The 18950-nt window shown below is 39.6% G+C and overlaps 1 protein-coding gene across 1 annotated transcript in view; it reads left to right on the top strand.

Annotated features, from left to right (window-relative positions):
- The window catches only part of LOC150077554 (uncharacterized), a 212667-nt gene that overhangs the window by 165039 nt on the left and 28678 nt on the right, over positions 1 to 18950 (top strand). Inside the window, exons 6-12 of the mRNA XM_090386424.1 lie at positions 5470 to 5579; positions 7048 to 7162; positions 9470 to 9689; positions 11285 to 11352; positions 16350 to 16430; positions 16887 to 17087; positions 17610 to 17695. Coding sequence (XP_090242550.1) covers positions 5470 to 5579; positions 7048 to 7162; positions 9470 to 9689; positions 11285 to 11352; positions 16350 to 16430; positions 16887 to 17087; positions 17610 to 17695 — 881 coding nt within the window. The remainder of the gene's footprint in view (positions 1 to 5469; positions 5580 to 7047; positions 7163 to 9469; positions 9690 to 11284; positions 11353 to 16349; positions 16431 to 16886; positions 17088 to 17609; positions 17696 to 18950) is intronic.

Below are 18950 nucleotides of genomic sequence, written 5' to 3'. Positions count from 1 at the left end.
AACCTCGTGACAAACGCCCTGCCTCTTTATCAGATCAGAAGTGCAGCAGGCACTCCGTCGTGTGTCAAGTCTGTGTGATCTGCGCTACAGCCGGATCCTAACCAGCGCACTATCGCCATCAGCCACGCCACCCTTGGCATCGTGATTAGTAGACATCATCTCGGTGAGGGATCGAGCAGTTCCCAAGCATCGCATCTCTTTCTCCGCATTTCAAACGTTGCCTCTTCTCCTAATTAAGACTAACTCCTACCATAAACAACCGCGGATCACCGACGGACAGAAACTGCCGTGTTAACGCCGAAGAAGGAAGACGCTGTTTTTTCATCCGAGACAGACAGCGGCGGTTGCCTGTCGTCATTTAACCGCTTGTTCTCCTCTTTTTAGAGATGACTGCAGGATTCAGCGAAAGACCAAAACGCGCGTCGAGGCCGTTGACGAAAGGGCCGGGTATTGTTCTTGGAAGGCCGATCGTCTCGATGACAACTCGTGACGTCATCTCGCTGATAAATGTGACCTCGGAGCGATTCCTTTTCATCGTGCCTCGCTTTTTAGCGTAATTTACGTCACGCTCGCTCTACTCCTTGGCACACTTCGGTGTCCTTCTTCATCAACACGTAAAGTCGGTGTGATGTGGCGCGCTCTTGGATGAGTCATCTCGATGCTGGCTTTATATTGGTCGCATTGTTCTGTGTACTGTATAGCTTACCACTCGCGAGAACTCTGTTCGTTGTTTTATCATTTTCATGGTAGAATGAATATTATTTTTAGATTATTATTTTAAATTATTTATTCAGGAATTTGCTGAAATGATAATTTTGTATACAAATATATAAATTCGTTCTTTATAGTTATTTTATACACTTTTGTATCTTGTTTTCTCACTTGTATGCTTTTGTTTATATAATTTTTGCAGTGGTACGCTTTGGATGGATTCTCAGAATAGAAATCCCCCACTGTCCACTCCTGTAAGAATCGCGGCATGCATTCTGAAGCACAGTTGGGGTTCAAAGGCCAGCTGCTCCCAATAAACAACTTTGCCCGATTCTGTTTCCCCTACATTTCAGGTGGAAAACACCGCTGTTCAGCTATGCAGCTAAAATTCAAAGTTAACCATTACTTCCTGCCCATAAATACCTTTTGATCCACCATTGGCACCAGTTTTATGATAGTAGAGCCAAATGAAAATAAACTTGCTGGAATTAGATTATAAAATCTGAAAACACTTGGAAATCTCACTACTCCATTCTGTAAAATTTATCTGTTGAGTCTATCGTTCTCCCAACAACTCCACTAATCGATTGGACCTCTTTGACTTCCTCTCTTTGCAACTTGACTTTCTCCAGTCCAACTTTCCTAACAGTGAGGTAATTTTCATTGAGGATTTTAATGTTTACCAATCCAGCTGGCTTCCATTCTCTAGTCACACGGAACCAGCTGGTCGAGATGGTTCTACAGATTATTCCACAGATTATTCATTTTCCTACGAGAACGCCAGACAATCCTAACCACACAGCCAACACGCTTGATCTTTTTTCTCACAAACAACCCTTCTAAGCACAAGGCCGAGGTTCCTCTGGGCACATCACAACTTGGCGATGAGTCTGTTTTTTAAATGGAGCATTTTTCTAATGGCCATTCTCAACCTCGTTGTTTGGCCAGTCTCAACCTCGTGGATAACCGTGAGATTTCTATTATTCATTTCCTTGGTTGGATTGCTTTTTTAAATCTTCTGATATCATTATTTGCTCAGATCGTGTCGATGAAATTATTCTTGCAGGGATGAAATCCTTTATTCCACACTCTATCTTAAAATCTCATTATTTATCTAAACCTATTTATTCATTAAATAGGCTAAGGCTGTTCAAGATAAGAATGTTGCATATCGCGTTTGGATTGTATATAAATCCCCAGTTTCATTTTATGTCTGCATAAAACTTACAAGAATTATAAAGCAGTTATTATTCAGTCCAAACTAGATTTTGAACAGGCAAAATTTGCCCATCTCTACTCCCACCTCTGTTGAAACCTGATGATTCTATTCTAACCTCAGCTAAAGATAAAGCCGACTTGCTAGCATCCCACTTTTCTACAACTCGTGTATTGATGATATTGGTAAACCACCTCCTACCTTTATCACTACACTCCATTCAATGTCTTCTGTAGTTTTCAGTCAAAAGGATGTCGGAAGAATTTTGAAAAGCACCAGGTCCTGATGGCATTTCTCTACTTCTTCTCAAAACCCGTGCTCGTGAGCTTACCCCAGTTCTTTGCCGCCTTTTTAAACTTTCTTATTCCACTGGCGTTTTTCCTTCTGCTTGGAAATTCGGTCGCATCCAGACAGTTTTAATAAAGAGCGACAAATCCTTCCCATCCAGTTATCGTCTCATTGCACTTACGTCTACGTTTTTCTAAAGTAATGGATAAATCCTTTAACCGCCATTTTTCTAAACTATCTAGAAGTCTTCCACCTGATAAATGATCACCAATTTGGATTCCGTCAGTGTCGAACCACTGATGATATATTGGCTTCTTTTACCAATCTGTGTACAAATTCAATGGAAAAGTCATTGAATCATAAAGGTCTTCTAAATAAACTTCCAACTGAACTATATCCATTAAATTAGCTTCACCACCTCCCAGATCTTAATACATACCGACTCCCTGAGCAAGATTATCAGCTTTAACAGCTCCTTTTCTACATATCCTACAGTACAACATATTCGAGCCTCTTTTAAGGATTTTTAGAGCAAACAAACCGGATAACATTCAGCTGGATTCCAGGGCACACTGGAATCCCAGGGAATGAGATAGCAGACAAAGCGATCAAATACAGCTCGATACTTTTTGTACCTTACACTGATTATAGAATGATAATACAAAGACTGCAAGTGGCTTCAAATCTGGCTCGCACAAACCACTAACAAACTTTATCAGATCAAATAGCAACCACAATATGGAAATCTAGTTACACTACAAATCAGCAGAGAGAGTTGTTTCAGGGCACGCATCAGCCATACACGTCTCACTCACTTGTATCGACCAAATGGCGAGAATCCCTCTCAAAGCACGCATTGCAATACACAGCTTTCATCTAAACGCATCCTCGTTGACTGCAGTTATTACCACAATGCCCGCATATCAAATCTGCAATCTCTAACGAACTTACAGAAGCCGCTGATGTTAAAACATTTTATAGCAAATCTGACTGACCTCTTCAACTATTTAAAACAGATCCAATTACACCATAAATTCTGATTTATTGTAGCATTTTCAAGAACTGACTTGCCTCATAGGCAATCTCTGGAAAGGCACATTTTGGCCCCGGCAGCCCTTGTGCCATTAAACACACATATCAACAACATCTTGGTAGCCTGTCCGTTGGTCAGCCATGAATTTTTATCGGTGCTAATCCTGAACTTGGCAAACGAGGGCCTGTGTTGCCAATGAGCTAATCATCAATTCATTGGATAAAACTATTTCCAACATTTTATTTTTCTTTCAATTTCAAATCTACTGACCTAATTCACAAAAATATCTATTTATACTCGAATAGAATATTCTGGAAATACTTCAAACGTTTCGAAGCTAACCGGAAACAGTTCCTCCCAAAAATGCTCGAGATAAAAATCATTTGAATTTGAATTCATAAACTTAATTGCGAAGTTTATGAATTCATCAACTTAATCTGCAAACTTTTTAATAACTTTTCAAAGAAATCATCCTTTCTGCATTTCCGCATCCTACTTCATCCCTTAAGATCATTGCAACACCGAAAAGAACCACACGTACCATCTAAGCGTTGGTATAAATTTTATCTGCAAGAGCTGTTCTTTCATAAGATGTTAGAGGAGAACCACTCTTCAAAACGTCAATGATCACCCAGCGAGCACGTGATGTGCCCACGCCTTGTGGTTTGTTAAATGCGTGGCAGCGATATTTTCGGGTCAAAAAATGTTTCTTATGGCGAATCGTGATCTTTCCGTTCTGTATTTAATCTTATTAATGAATGCCCTTCTACAATTTCAGTGCTGCAGCCTGCACCATCAAACATTTGAGAAATATTCACTAGTACTCTAACTCGTCTCTCCATCAGAACCTGGAATATGAAGCAGATTATTAATTCGCATCTCTTGTGGCGTTATCCGTTCTCCTGAAACTCCCTCTTTCCTATCCAAACTATTCCCAACTGCCCTCTTTACCCCGTTCGATCACATCGTTCGCAGAGAGAGACCACGCGAGCATTGATCACCCTCCCTCCCCGGAAGCGCCATCAGTGCATCCATTATTATTTAAGAAGCAAACATCTTCAGCTGAAATCGAAAGAAATAAAGGAAGACAAACCGAGTTACCATAGCTATGGTTATAATGCATAGCATCAGTGGCCACCCCTACAGAAGGAGCGTGTGAAAGGCGGCAGCTGCTCAAATAACCCGAACATTCCGGTTGCCCCGCACGCTTTCTTGGGCTTCCATTGTACTGTGACGAGTCTCCTTCATTGTTTGGCAAAGGAGCTGGAAGCGTAATCTTCCTTTATTCGTTTCGTCTCCGTCATGATCCGGTTTGCTCTTGGCGCGCGCTCACACACACTCATGACGGCCATGTTGTCGTCATTTGAATATTTATTGTATCGAAGCGGCGAACCGTGGAGTTGGAGAGGATTGGATATTTTTATAACCGGCTTCTGCGCCCATTGTAAAGGGACCGCTGTTTTTATCGCCGAAAGTGGCGGAGACTTTCCGAAAATGGAAATCGTGCTCGAGAGTTTTGTTGTTGAGTTACTTGTAGCTCGCTGCAAAGAGCTTTTCTTCTCTTTTCTTGGGAGATCCATTATGGCAGGTGGTTCACGCACTCTTTTCATTGGATACCAATAAGAGAGTGAACCAACAGCTAGGAGTAATGATTGGGTGTTTGTTTCAAAGCTGTGGAAGGGAGAAATAAGTCCCTACAATTGTGAGAATCGAGTGAACTGCTGCAGTCGCTATTTTAACTTCCATCCACCACTTCTGATGGCTTCATGAACACTGTGTAATACGGAAGAACATTGACGCGCAAAAGGTGTTTTCTGATCTGATGTTTTTTACCTCAAATTGGACTAGCAGACAGGGCACGATTTTGGATCATCGTACATCCCCTTCACAGGTGGTGTAGAATGATCACGAGTCTGTTTTATTTACTGAGGACTGTTCTGTTTATTGCCCACATCAGAAGTACCAGAATGGATTTTTTACTTGAAGAGATATTGATCTAATTCTACGCTATTTGATGTGTGGCTCCAATAACGCAATCTCTTCGAGGGAGACCAACCTAAAATGAAAAGCTTCGGTTGTGAAATGAATTTTTTTCCTGGACAGTCTCCCTCCAAGAAATTGAGACCAAATGTTCCTTCTGTCCTTCCCTCGCCAAATGTTTCGTTTATAGTTTGATGTGAATGTTACAACCCGCAAATATATAAACGCTCTTGTTTTCTAGTGGAAGAACTGGTGTGTCTCGCATCCTGGAAGGAAGGATCAACTCGTTACCTTGTCGGAAAACTGGAACACAAAATGGCTAAGACGGATGAGGACAAGTTCCGTTGTTTCGTAAGTTATTAATTTTGTTATGAACCCTGTTTTTTGCTTAAACTTAGTTTGTTATGTTTTCTATCTTTTATTTACATTTCTATGAAAAGGTGGTGCGATCTGTCGGAATTCTGATTGCAATCTTTGGGCTAAACCAGGTGGAAAGGCATTGTTGGAAGTCTAGAGATGGATATTATGAAATATTTCTAAGAATTGCTTTGCTCAGTCAGTCTAATGTCATATTTCTCTTTGGACTTTAACTGAAAAACATAGGATTCGTTATTGTACTTGCAGAATTGGTCTGTGTTTATGTCTTGAAATTAAATTAATGGCTTATAACTGATAGACTTATAATATACGCTGTGGTAATGGCGTTTATGGACCGTTTCACCATTTTGGAGGTGCAGTTAAATGGAAATTGGCCTGCATGCTGTGACTTCGCATAAAAAAAGAGAAAAACTTCGCTTTGAATTTCAGCCGACAGCTTATGTTCATATAAGAAGCATCGTGGTGTGTGTAGGCAATTGCGTTCAAGAGACTTTGTGGAGTGAATAAACAGCTGGAATAGCCCTCGTAACTTTTCTGTGCACGAGCAAATGCAGCGAGTTTGCGAGGCTGCGCCTTTTTTCCCCGAAATTGTTTTTTATATATCAGCCCTTCAAAAAGGGACTCGTGAAACGGAGATGGAATTAAAGATTACAATAATTTCGAAATCTATTGCGAAAGTTAAGAAGAGCATCTAAGAAGACAGATAACTAATTCTCCTTTGGCGAAGAAGCAAACGAAACTCCTCCCTGTTCCCAATTCCATCCATTTCAAATAATCCCTATTTTCTTGAAGGCAGAGACTAAAGTTTTATTTCTTCCACTCTTGTAATCGAATTACTACCGCCTATTGGCAGATGGTTGGTTCCCAGCATTACAGTGGCGGCCCAACTGCAGTTGGAGGAAGTAGCCACCCAAAGTTCTTAGTACGTAATCGGATTCCGGCAGCTGGTTGCGTCTCATTAGAAGTTGATAGGCAGCTTGCCCGTGATCACCTACGCTTCTGAGCCAATATCGTAAAATGGTGCGAATGGGTCAGCTGCTTAATACCCGCGTGCTACGGCAATAATTGGAGGGTATGATAAATATATTAGCCGAAGATAGTTGCGTGTCTGTCGTTCAAGTGTCCAGGAGGAGCTACACGCGTCTCATTCATTCGTTCACTATCAAGAGCTAGTCCCCGGCCTTTTTATTATCACTCTTGTAGATGTCAGTTGGAGTCTCTCACAGGTGAAAGAAAAAAAAAAAACAGTCTTCCCAAAGTAATAAAAACTTGGAGTTGCTATTCCATTAAGACCCTTGATTGTTCGGCCATTAGAAACAATGGCAAACACATCGGAGGGGCATACTAGAGTTGATATATATGGAGGGAGTAAAGGGGGAGCTGAATACAATTTAAAGCGGCATACCTGAAAGCAGCTTCTAACTTTTTTTCTGTTTTTCAGGTTTACGAGAAGCTCGAGGACCACATGAAGTACGAGATGGCGCAGTCAGGAGATGCCACGTGTGATGGTCTCTTCTCAGCTACTGAGGGAAGTAGAATCATGAAGTTAACCAAAGGTGAGTTTTGTGTGTCAGACCACTGAGGTCTACCGCATTATGACGCATGCTCTCCTTTAACTATTTTAAACTTGAGCGAGGATATTATGTGCAGTTCTGGCAGCTGCAATGTTTATCAACCTTTAGTCTTCCGTTCATTTATCTCACCCTAAACGTTCTGTCTTTTGCTAATCTGCCCGTGTGTTTCTTGTTCAGTTCACGAGACCATCGCAGCCCCACCGCTACGATGCCTCTGAGCTCATTTGAAATGCCACCTCCATTACTTACGAGCAGCGCACGATTGAACGCATTATCGTGAAGAGAAGAGTTTTGTATGTTTCTTGAATCATCCATACTTGTAAGGTGAAAGCATGATGCTCCATTGTGGAAAACGCTTAAAGCAGACAGAAAATCCTTAGCAAGTTTCTCTTCTCCGGGTATAAATTGAACTGGGCAACCAACGTTTGATTATTTAAAAACCAGATTAGTTTAGATTGCTAAGATGAATCAAGGAATCTGATGGATGATTATGATGTTCTAGTACACTTAGACATCATCTGTATAAGCGTACTAGAAATACAATTAAATTTTTGGCAGGCTCAGAAGAGAATTTTAGAAAATCTTTCAGTCATCAGCAGCGAGCTAATCCAGACCTCCCACAAACGAGTAACAAATGTATTCACTGAAGATTATAAAACATTGCAGGGCGTAAAAATTAAGCGCTCACCTGGCTTTCATAGCGTCAATAAACAAAAATCACTCGATTGCTTATCCTGGATTGTCTGAAGAGAATGTCACTCAAGAGGTTGTATTTCAAGTTTACAGATTTGAATCTGGACTGAAAAATTGAAATATAATTGTTTTTCATATACCATTGATTGGAAGTTCAGGAGGATTTACTAGACAATGTGGATCTCGCCTTAATCAACTGCTGCACACGATGCTCCTTCCAGAAAAGATGTTAGTTCTAGGAGACTAATTTACCTCAGGTTGTCAGACTATCAGAATTAAATCTGAAATACTTTAGATTTAGTTCAGAAAATTAACATCCCACCAGGAATGAAAAAGAGTTTTTTGTTTTTTTTTCAAATGAATATCGCATATAGTTGATTCAAATGAATATCAATGGTTTATTTTCTTCAGGCCATAATGCGATTACATTTCAAATTAATGCAAATAAATATATTACTAATTTAAAACTGAATTAAAAGTTTTCGAAAAGTAAACTAATTAAAGGATACCTCTGTTAATTAGGACATAATTTGAAAAAAAATCAGTGGATGAATCTTTACAGATAAAAGTTCTATCAATGCATTACAGATTCCGATAAATTTATTAATGTTTCAGAACTTTTCCAAGAACAGTTTCTTGTTTCTAACACCTTTATCGTGAATCTTTAGAGATCCCGGATAAAGGTGTTAGTACTGTCGTATTCAAAAAGATTCTAAGCTTATTTCAGTAAAATGGAGATTCATTTATTGCCATCCTGGTTGTCTTTTAGCAGTTTGCCTTTGTACAGATTCATCGGGGAAACTGGGTTGATGTGCTCCATACTGATCTTTCTCTCGGCGTTCGACACACTTAATCATAAACTTGTGCAATGGAAGTTTCATCATTATAGTATTCTAAATCCGTTATTGAAATATTTGGCGATTACATTTCTTGAAGCAAATATCGAATAATTCGCAATGGATCGCTATCGCGAGATATAAAGTCATTACTGGATTCTGTTTTTTGATATTTACGTGAAAGATTTGGTAATTATTTCAAGACATCTTAATGTAAGCTTGCTCCTATCAGTTGGGTATTAAATTTTATTCCTTGTACATCATTAAAAGATTGAATAAATCTTCAGTGGTTTTAGACGTGTTCACCAGTGGAGAGCCTGAAAAAATTTAACTTTTAAATTAATACAGATAACGCAAAGCTGTACCTTGCAGACTGATAACTAATTGAAATATCCAATGAATTTTTTGACGGGAGTTTGTTCCTTAAGAATTGTTCCTTCTCATCGTATAGAAAATACATGAGACAGGCTTTCATAAAAATTGAATTTATAAAGCATAATTTATTTACTTTAATTTGCATCTTTCGCATTCCTATTGACAAGGTTGATCCTTCCAATTATGGAATTTCTAAGTCCACCTCGAGATCACTAATGGAACCATGAGACCACATCACAGGTTTTGTTCAATGTTCCACCTCACTATACTACAAACTAAATTTTTTGTTAAAATCTAAAACATTGTAATTTAGACAATAAGCTTCGATCCATTTGCTTTTTTTGTTGATTTTAAACTTTATTAAGGTTCGATTTTCCGTTTGCAGCTAACCATCCCCACGCACATTGTCAATTTCCTGATTGGTTCACTGCTCACCACCACTGGAAGACTCTAGACGGACGGCACTCGTATGATATTCATAGAAATAGCTCTTTTCGGGTGTCCAACTCCTCCAATAACCAATTATGGAGAAGGATGGTTTGCACTCAGGAATCAACGAAGACGGCAGCCTACTCCCAGTACGTCATCCACGCGACACAAGGATGGTAAGTTTCCTTAATCTTTCGTAGATAATCCAATGTTAATTTCTCGTAGTAACTTACTGGACATTTCGCATTACACTGTTTCACAATCTACATTTTTAAGCACTACCTGCAAGCTGAGCTGGTTCCAGCTGACGTTGGTTTCAATGGACGCTGGAGATTCCTTTAACTAATCATTCTCATCATTTTTCTGAACTTTTAATTATTTTATGCGCTATGAAATCCACTCAAGTTACAGAAAGCCATTTCTGGTTTTTCCAATCAGTGATTCGAATGCACGTATTGTTCTAGGTAGCGACGATTACATTAACTTATGACACAAAGAAGATTCAAAGAGAGAAGAGAAAGAGGAGGAACATGATTTTGCAATGAGAGGATCATTAATTTTCATAACTTTTCCCCAAATAAATTGAACCCACTCTTTAAAACCAAAACTGGGCCGTAATTGACATGCCTAAGTGAAAAGTTTAATTAGAATTCAGTTAATCATTAAAAAGCTATGAGTTGAGTTACAAATTAGAAGACAACGCACAAATTCCTTTATACATGTTTCACCCGCTATACATTACTGCCACACGGAGAAGACGCCTTTAAAGGGGCACCACCAAAGTTACTGTTTTGTTTCTTGGAGAAACAACATTCGCTGCCAAATTTTGTGTTGTTGTGTGCGTGCACATCAACAATACAAAAGTGTGGAAAATTCACTCGTATTTATTTTAGATCATTATTTAGAAAGAAGTAAAGTTTAGAAATTACCTGTTAAACAGATACATAGTAGTTAAGGAATCCACTTAAATTTCCCGTTCTGGTGCATGAGCGCGGTTCATAACAGCTGAATAGTCTCCATGGCAAAAGAGGCGACACTGGTGACTCTAAACTTTCAAACTTGAAATCACCTCAATTAGCCGATACATCATCCAGTGGGTGGTGGTGTCTCTTATCCTTGATGAGGCTAGAGAGAGAGAGCGAGTGAATAAAAACGCCTGGAACTTTGCCAGTAATAGCGAAGGAAAAAATTATCCTCTAAAGAGCAGATGGGGAGTGATGAGTGTGATAGATAAGGTAGGAAACAAAAGAAGGGCAGACATTAGGGCGAGGAGTCCAAATGACTGAAGTGCTGTCGAGAAGGGAGTGTAGCCAGCCGGCTGAGAGTAGTTTCAGTCGCTATTCAAATGATTGTGAAAAGTTTCTGTAGTCAGCAAGTCCAATCTCATCACTCACGAGGCAATAATTCCTGTCTTTCTCTCTCTCTCTAAAACTTTATCCGATTAAATAAAGCCAATGTCGATAGCCCAGTTCGTTGGCATTCATGTAATGCTGTTACTATGCTGAAATGGCAGCGTCCGTATAAGGGAATAGAACCACAGTCCAATCGTACTTAGCTGGATAACAACCCAATCTTCATCGATTAAAATGGTTACCTTAACTTGAATTTCCTGACTGTGCATTTCCTCTTAAAAGGAGGCGCCATTTAAGCAGCGTTAATAAAAGATTTACTTAATAATTGACTTAATCCAAGTTGTTAATCATATTACTTAAATATACGTTATAACTGTATTATTGAGCTTAATGCGATTTCTCTTTCCTCCTTTCTCTAGTACTAACGGATACATGTGTCTTCGGATACACAGAAGGGGCCCTCACGTAGTGGAAATGCAGACTACAGGTAGGTGCTGTTATTTCTTAACTATTTTGTTTCGAATGAAAATAATTCACTTTCAGATAGAAGGATCTCGTTTTTAAACAGCTTCACAAAAGCTACAGCTGTGATAGATGGAAAAGAAATGTGTGAGTGTGCGCTTGAAAGACAGATTATAATCTTCGGATGGATCTTCCATGCATACTTACTTTTAAAAAAATCTTACAATTCGAAGGAGAGTTTTCTTTTTTGTGTGTGCGCATGTACACAATAAGTTGTGTACATGCGCTGGTAGAAACCCTAACCATTTCTTCAGTCAGTGTAAAAAGAGGGCTCGCGCATTAAACTTACATTGTGCACATGCGCAGTTGACTAATGATAGTCTTTCTCAGGACTACCGCAGGGCCATTAATGATTGACAATAGAGACATTTAATGGCCTAGCGCGCGAATCCGTGACATCCCAGCGTTAATGCAACAGCTCAAGGGCTCTTGCAATAATTGATGCACATTGGACGTTGTCTAGAGGGGTTGGGGAAGGAAAGTTCGGTAGCGTTATCGGAAGTATTCCCGGAATGGTGAAGGTATGCGCCTACTTAGTTCCGGGAGCCATCAGAAAAGTGATTGTGCACTGTCGCAAGGGAGTTTACTGTAGGTATGGCAGTGGTGTTGTAAGCAGTTATTTATAGCACTACATAGTTATATACTTTTCCGTTGTGGTTTGTTATTTTTTATATTAAGGAGCTACATCGTTGACCACACTGTGAACACTCAAATTGGTCACACCAGTGCTAACGCTTAAACGTTTGCTGATAACTGAAGCAATTTCAAAAGTTCCAAAGAAAGAATGTAGTACATTGTCATGAGATTAGAATTACGCGAGACCATTCTTCCAATCTATATCATGTTTATCAGCGCAGTTTTGAGCCGTAGTGGCCTAATACGATGAATCCCTTCCTAATGAAAACACGCCTTTCCCAATTGTTTCAAAGAGATACCGTCGAAATAAGAAACCATCCCTCTTGCAAAATTGTGAGGTAGAGTCAATGACATTATTTTTCTAGGAGCCTAAAAGAACATCATCATTATTTCAGAATCGGTTGGAAAATGAGCTTCTCCAACCACCTGCGATCGTTCTATATCGGCAGCTATGGCTGTTTGTTGGAATGGATTAGTGTTTCGGATTGGGGCGTCACCAGTGGTGCATTATAGCCAAAGCAGCTTATGCGCCATCAAACCCCCATAACCACAGCCACCAGTGGTGTCCCACAACTGCTTTATTTGTGTGGAGTAAACAGAACTCTATAAATACCAGAAGTATGCGTTGCGTATTGTTTTGAGTTAAAGTAGTGTTCGGTTCTGTTGTTCTTCTGGCTGCAGGGCCCCTTATGGAACTTTACGTTGTACCCCACCACAACCATTAGGCGGTAAGCCAGACAGTCCACAGTTCTCTTCTAGGGTCGCCTGAGTTTTCTGACAGATGGAAGCACAACTTCCATCTGAGGAACTGAGCTTCCTCTCAGATGGAGTAATGCTTCCAGAGCGAAAATTAAGCAAAGATTCGGTAGTTTACAGATGACACATTCACATAATTCCATCTGCCGATCGCATCCCTAGGAGGAGCTTGAAAAAAGGTAATCCTCTAAGGTAGTTTTGTATTTGTCTTAACTTCTTCAGCGTGAACTGTAGTTAACCAGTTTATTCTTTCCAAATTATAAAGCGTAATAAAATGGAGCAGTCGCAGTTTCCACTGTTTTAATACTTAATGGAAAAAGTTTCAAATTGTAGCAGCATCCCCCCGACTCTTACATTAATGCATTGTGGGGTGATGATCTCAGTAGTGGGTGCAGAGTTTGGTTCGCTTCACAGCATTCTTGAAAGAAAAAACAAACAGCAAAACACAAATCAAAGTAATCGCTATTTTTAGTCAACCCTCTCCCACAAAAATATTTAATTGCTGTTTGCGTGGCGTGCGAATTACGATGCACATTACGACCTGCGCGTGACTTGGAGAGAGAGAGAAATTCTTAAAACGTTAAATGGACTCGATTGCATCAGAACCATTTGCATTTAAATGGAGAGAACGCCACGCAGTAAACAATTTAAACAAATCGTATTCAAATTCGCCTTAAATATTTACGCATCCCTTTAACTAATGCAGATACGAAATATATTAATTATTTCGGGATGAAAACGTTTTCAGTGAAATGGGAAAAGATTAGAAACATTAAAAACTTGTAGATTCTCCAAACAGTTAATAGCGGTAATAAATGTAAATACGAAAGCAGGGTGTGCATGAGAAAGTGGGATTATTACCTCCTAATAGAAAACAGAGTGATTTGGGGGGGGGAAAGGCTGTTAAACAGAACATTGTTCTCTCTTTAGATAATCAGTGTGCCAGGGCAACAACGTCAGGAAATATATTAATCCTAACACTCTCTAAGTAAAGAAAAAAACGCGTTCTATAGAAATAAATGTACACAAAGACCGTTGGAACATTGCTATTGGATGCAACTGGGCTTCAGTTAATTGGTGTTTATTTTTATCAGGCTTTTGTGAAGTTGAAAATGAATCATTGATGTTTGCTAAATATTAGGATATTGGCGATAATTAATGGCATGGGATACGTGGTAATATTCCAGGAACAAAATATAAGTAGCAGCAAAAACAAGGAGAGAATGTTGGTGACAATAAATGGAAACCTTGGAAGATATCTGTAAAAATACAGAGTTCAGGGCTGGTTAGTTTTTAACGGATGACTGTAAAGCGCTGCAACTCCTTCTCGATGTTAAGGATGCACAAGGCCACGGCTGAATGACCTGGAATAAAAGATTTTCTGAATTCTAATAGACCGTGAAGGGACATGAATCAGACCTCCAGAAGTATTGCAGTTCAAAGAGGGAAATCTGAGATTAGCTTCGTCTGAATTATAGAGATGAGGAGTGTAGAACTGATGTCAGATTTTTACTTTGCTGGCTGTGAAATACATTTGCAGCATCTGAAGAGGACTTTCACTTTGGTGCATTTTTCGATAATATGTCAGTGGCAAATTGTCAATATTGAGCAAGATTAGTTATATCACACTCGCATTTGGCAGATCACCGAGAATCGTTCTCGTTCTCCACTCCAAAATTAGATGTGATGATGATTGTTGCTGTTGAAGAAAACAAGCTGAAAAAGGAAACTGTGATGAACTGAAATAATTTGCATAAAACAAAAAACTACGCATAACGAATTAACAAGAAGAAGAAGAAGAGTGATACCCAAACATCTTTTAAAAGGCTTCTCGGTGTTTGGAGAGTAATATAGAACTGTCAGAGGATCATTTCAGTCGTTTAGACAAGATTAAAAATAATATAAATACAAAAACATTCAGATTAATACCCTATATCGTTTTGCTTGTTTTTCTGGAAGGAAAAGTAGGAAGTCCAGGAGGGGAAACCTCGCTGTCCTCCTCTGAGATCGACCAACTGAGCCACTGTTTAAAAAAGGTCCATTAGCGTTCCTCTCATCATTGACAAGATTCGAACTCAGGACTTTTTTACACTGTGTGGAGAGGACGTTAATTATAATCACCGTGCTATTCGCGAGGACATATAAATGTCAACAGTAATTGTTCCATGTTGGAACAGTTACTTTCAACTGCTGTTGAAAATGCCAGTGGCTCCTTCCATTTTCCTTTACTCTGAAATTTAATTATAGTTCTGCCCTCTGGAAGTGTTTCTGAAGATGTTATTCGTTCTCAGAAGATAAGAGAGAGAGAGATCCAGTTTTGATGTGTCCGAAAAAGAATTATAGTAGGGATTCTAGTGGCATTTCAACTGATATTCCACTGGAATCTGTGCGAACGTTTAATTACCATTGTAATTCAAGTGAGCTGCATTTCACTGAGGCCCCTAAACTCTGAGTAAATAATATACGTCTGAAAATTCTTGTATTCATTTTTAACTCTTTATTCTCTTTCTAACGTCTCTTAGAAGTTCCCTCGACCAGAATAAATCTTCCCGGTTTTAATATGAGACTCGAATCGGACCTTCTCAAACGAGCAAGTATTTTTAGTCTACGCTGTCACGCACAGTTCAAAATGACTTAAAGAATCTGCCTTTTAGTTTATCATATTCATACCTTTGCTTGTCATAATTGGTAATTTTATTTTGGTCTAAGAGGCTGGACATTTATTTAATCATTGGAGGATGTTCTGAATAAAAACGGTTAGTAAATTCCTAATAATATTCTTCAGCCTTGGAAATACAAACCAGTTCATTTTACTCTGTACTGACTCTTTGAGTGCAGTGACTGCCCTTCAAGGTAAAGTCCACTCTTCACATCCATTCGTAAAACAAATAAGATCTGAAATATTGGAACTTGACAGTAATAAACAGATTGCATATTCTATTGATCCCTGGGCACGCTGGAAATGGGCGTGCAGGTAGAGCAGCGAGAAACCCCTCTGACAACAACCGCCCCATCCAGATTCCTTATACAGATTTTAAATCAATCATACACAGATTCTGTCTGCAATGAAAAATTGATAGAAATTTGTTATAAACAGATATATAACAAGTTTACGAAACATTAAACAGAATCCACAGCTAGCTATGGAAATCTAGATTCAGCTCAAACAGACACGGAGAGGTTCTGCTGGAGAGCGCGTATTGCTAGGAGATGGTCCCCCACTAACTGCAAAACATATTCTTATTGAATGCACTCATCATTCTACTAGATCCACATCCTTCCAATCCCTCTCTAACTTACAGGAATCTCTTCAGCAGAGTCATTATTGGGGGCAACTCCACTCTGAGTTTTTCCACTATCTATGTGCACTGTTCGCCAGACGCAAACAACAAAGCAGGTCATTATTACTAAGTAGTCTTAATGCTGGTTAGATCTTATCCCACATCTTAGAAAAGAAAAATGGACATTGAGAAATATTAAATTTTTGATCTGTTCGAGTAGAATTTAGACATTTCTTTCTCTTTGCATAAAGTTTTCCATTCCATCTACTAAAATAGCCATTTCTTTCAGGGAAGCTTTATACCCACGCCACAGAAGCCTGCAATAACCAAAATTTTGACTCACCTCAAGCGGAATTCGTCACACTGACAAGTAAGTACTTCACAGTTTAAGATCACCACTTAGGGAACTGGCAGGTCTAGCGGATGCTGTGAGACGTTGCATAAATAAAGAGGCGGTGAGCGAAACTGTTCTGGCTATGACAGGAAGTAAACTATTCAACGACACGTGGTGAGCTAAGCAACGAGCCGTTAGGATGAAATCGGGGACTTCGATACTGGAGGTATCGAAGCCAGCGCGTGCTTTGGGAAGGGAGGGAGAGACTAATGAGAAAATAAATGCTCTTTGGAGTCATTCACGGAAAATATCAGAACAGTTCTGTGCAAGAACAGAATCAGCATAACCAGGGTGGTTATCCTGCTTCTTTTCGTGGCCTCAATATTTGGTAACAGCCTGCCAGCTTCCCATCGGAAATTTAGCGCAGTTTAAGATGCGTGTTCATTAATTTCGTGTGTATTCGAGTTTTAATTTCTTTCTTCTTTTATTTAGCTCAGGCATCCGGCTCTCTGGAGTGTCCCTTGGCAGGAATCTATTCCATGGAAGGTTCCCACCATCACTTTGGCCATTTAGTCGCTATAGATGACGCCAGTAAGCCTTCATGTTCGGAATATGCAACCCTCGTCGCCGGATGCTCCGCCCTCGATCAGATGGACCTGCAACAAGAATGCGCCTCAGACCGGCTGGTCAGGAGTAAGTGTCTTTAACGTACCTTCTACCCGTTTGCTCGCTTTTATTTAATCATTTAACTGTTGACATTTCGCTATTCTTTAAATCGATTCTAACCAAGGTTTTCTAAATCTGTAAGCCTCAATGGAGAACAGGGGTTCTCCTCAGATGGTTAAGTCGATAAGCTGTTTACAGGAATATTATTAGGAAAAATTCATGATTAGCTTAAGTTCGGATAAATAATTTTATTCTTTTATTGCTGATAACTTTTAAGAGTTCTTGCATCCATAGATTTAAGTTGTTCTGTAATCTTCCGGTATCCTTGTGCTACATCACGTTGGCATATGCGTGTGTCCAATAAATCGCCTAAAAATAGCTTCTACTAGCTAGGGCCCAAATTAACAATACCTAAAATACGGTATATTGTTGACGTCACTGCGCTTGGGACAGAAATATACACAATCCCAGGTCTCGCGACACTCTTTGTTGTGATCTTTCTTTTGGATGCTGGAGATGTTTGAACTTAGGTGGTTTTTTTTATTACAGGTTTCATGTGTCGAGGCAGCTGGGAGGAGAACGGTACGAATTATGTCATTGCTACAGCCGTGGGCACAAGAAGACACTTTTGCATCGTAAGTCAGCTTTTTCCTCTAAAGATACATTTTTCAGTCTTGCAGAAAAAATATTAAACTCATGATCGTGGTTATCCTTTGGGATAACCACAATTGACACTCTTGTTTTAACAAGAGTGCGAATTGGGGCTCATTTTTTATCGGAAACCTAAAAGAATTTTTGGATATGTTTCAAATCATTTGCGTTTCCTTAACAACAGTTAATTAAGAGGGTAGCTTCGTGGTTTTAAGGAGTATCACCCGATACTCTACTGAAGAAGACAGAATCGAGAGCTTAAAAATAGCTCAAATAGCATTCGATCAGAAAAGCTTGCTTCAATCTTCATCAGTCTTTGGTTTAAAAGACAAAAAATATCGTTTCCCCCACCCATTTCTGTAATTGTGTTCTCTAATAGCCCCATGAAACTCTGCCCATTCGAGAATATCGAGTGCATTGACTCTCTTGACAACCAATTATTCGTGATGTATTGAGACTCTCACTCTTCCCTCGACACCATCGCCTGCAGCATCCCAGTAGTGAAAACAGCTGAATGCGTTCATAATTGCTTAAAGTGCACCCCAGGGCGTCTTTAAAGTTTAGTGCCACAGACAAGATTCATGGTTCATATAAAATATGCAGCGAAGATGAGTAGCGCAGCCATCTGTCACGTGTAATGCCCATCACCGAGTACCCTGCCTGTCTGTCCTGTTCATAAGACTCAATACTGCTCTGTTGGGAGCAAAGTCCTCTGCGCATGGGTCACGCTAAGGACGACCATAATTAAATTGTCCCCATCTACCGGATGCTTAGCGAGGAAATCATTGGTACACTCCGTGGAAACAAAGCTTTGAAGTAAGAAAAGAGGCAAAGAAGAAGATGTAGAATAAATGCGTGTCGTTACATCTGATGTAGCGAAGATGGGAGGAGAAAGACGTGACTATCTCTCTCTCTCTCTCTACCTCCTGATATGGCACGGTGACCTTTAGGCAGATTTACGAAGCCTCATTATCGTGAATCCACAATAAAAATGACTACGGGGTGTGGGAAAAAGTTTTGAGCAACGGTCCATAAAATCTGGAGCTAACTAAAGAAGGTTAGGTGTTGAGGGGGAGGGGAAACTGCATTAGAGAACTTCATAGCGTAAACGGTAATTCCATTAAGGAAGACACGAAAGAGTAAGTCTCAAAGATTGGTATATCTTCATAGGCGTCGATGGAGGGTTTCATTTCAATTTAGAGGGTTTCATAGCTGAATATTTCTTTAATTTTGCCTCGA

This window comes from Mastigoproctus giganteus, chromosome 12, assembly GCF_048544385.1.
Source record: "Mastigoproctus giganteus isolate SK-2022 chromosome 12, ASM4854438v1, whole genome shotgun sequence".
NCBI lineage: Eukaryota > Metazoa > Arthropoda > Arachnida > Uropygi > Thelyphonidae > Mastigoproctus > Mastigoproctus giganteus.
Note: the sequence above shows the minus strand (reverse complement) of the source record. Positions and strands in the feature narration are given on the sequence as shown.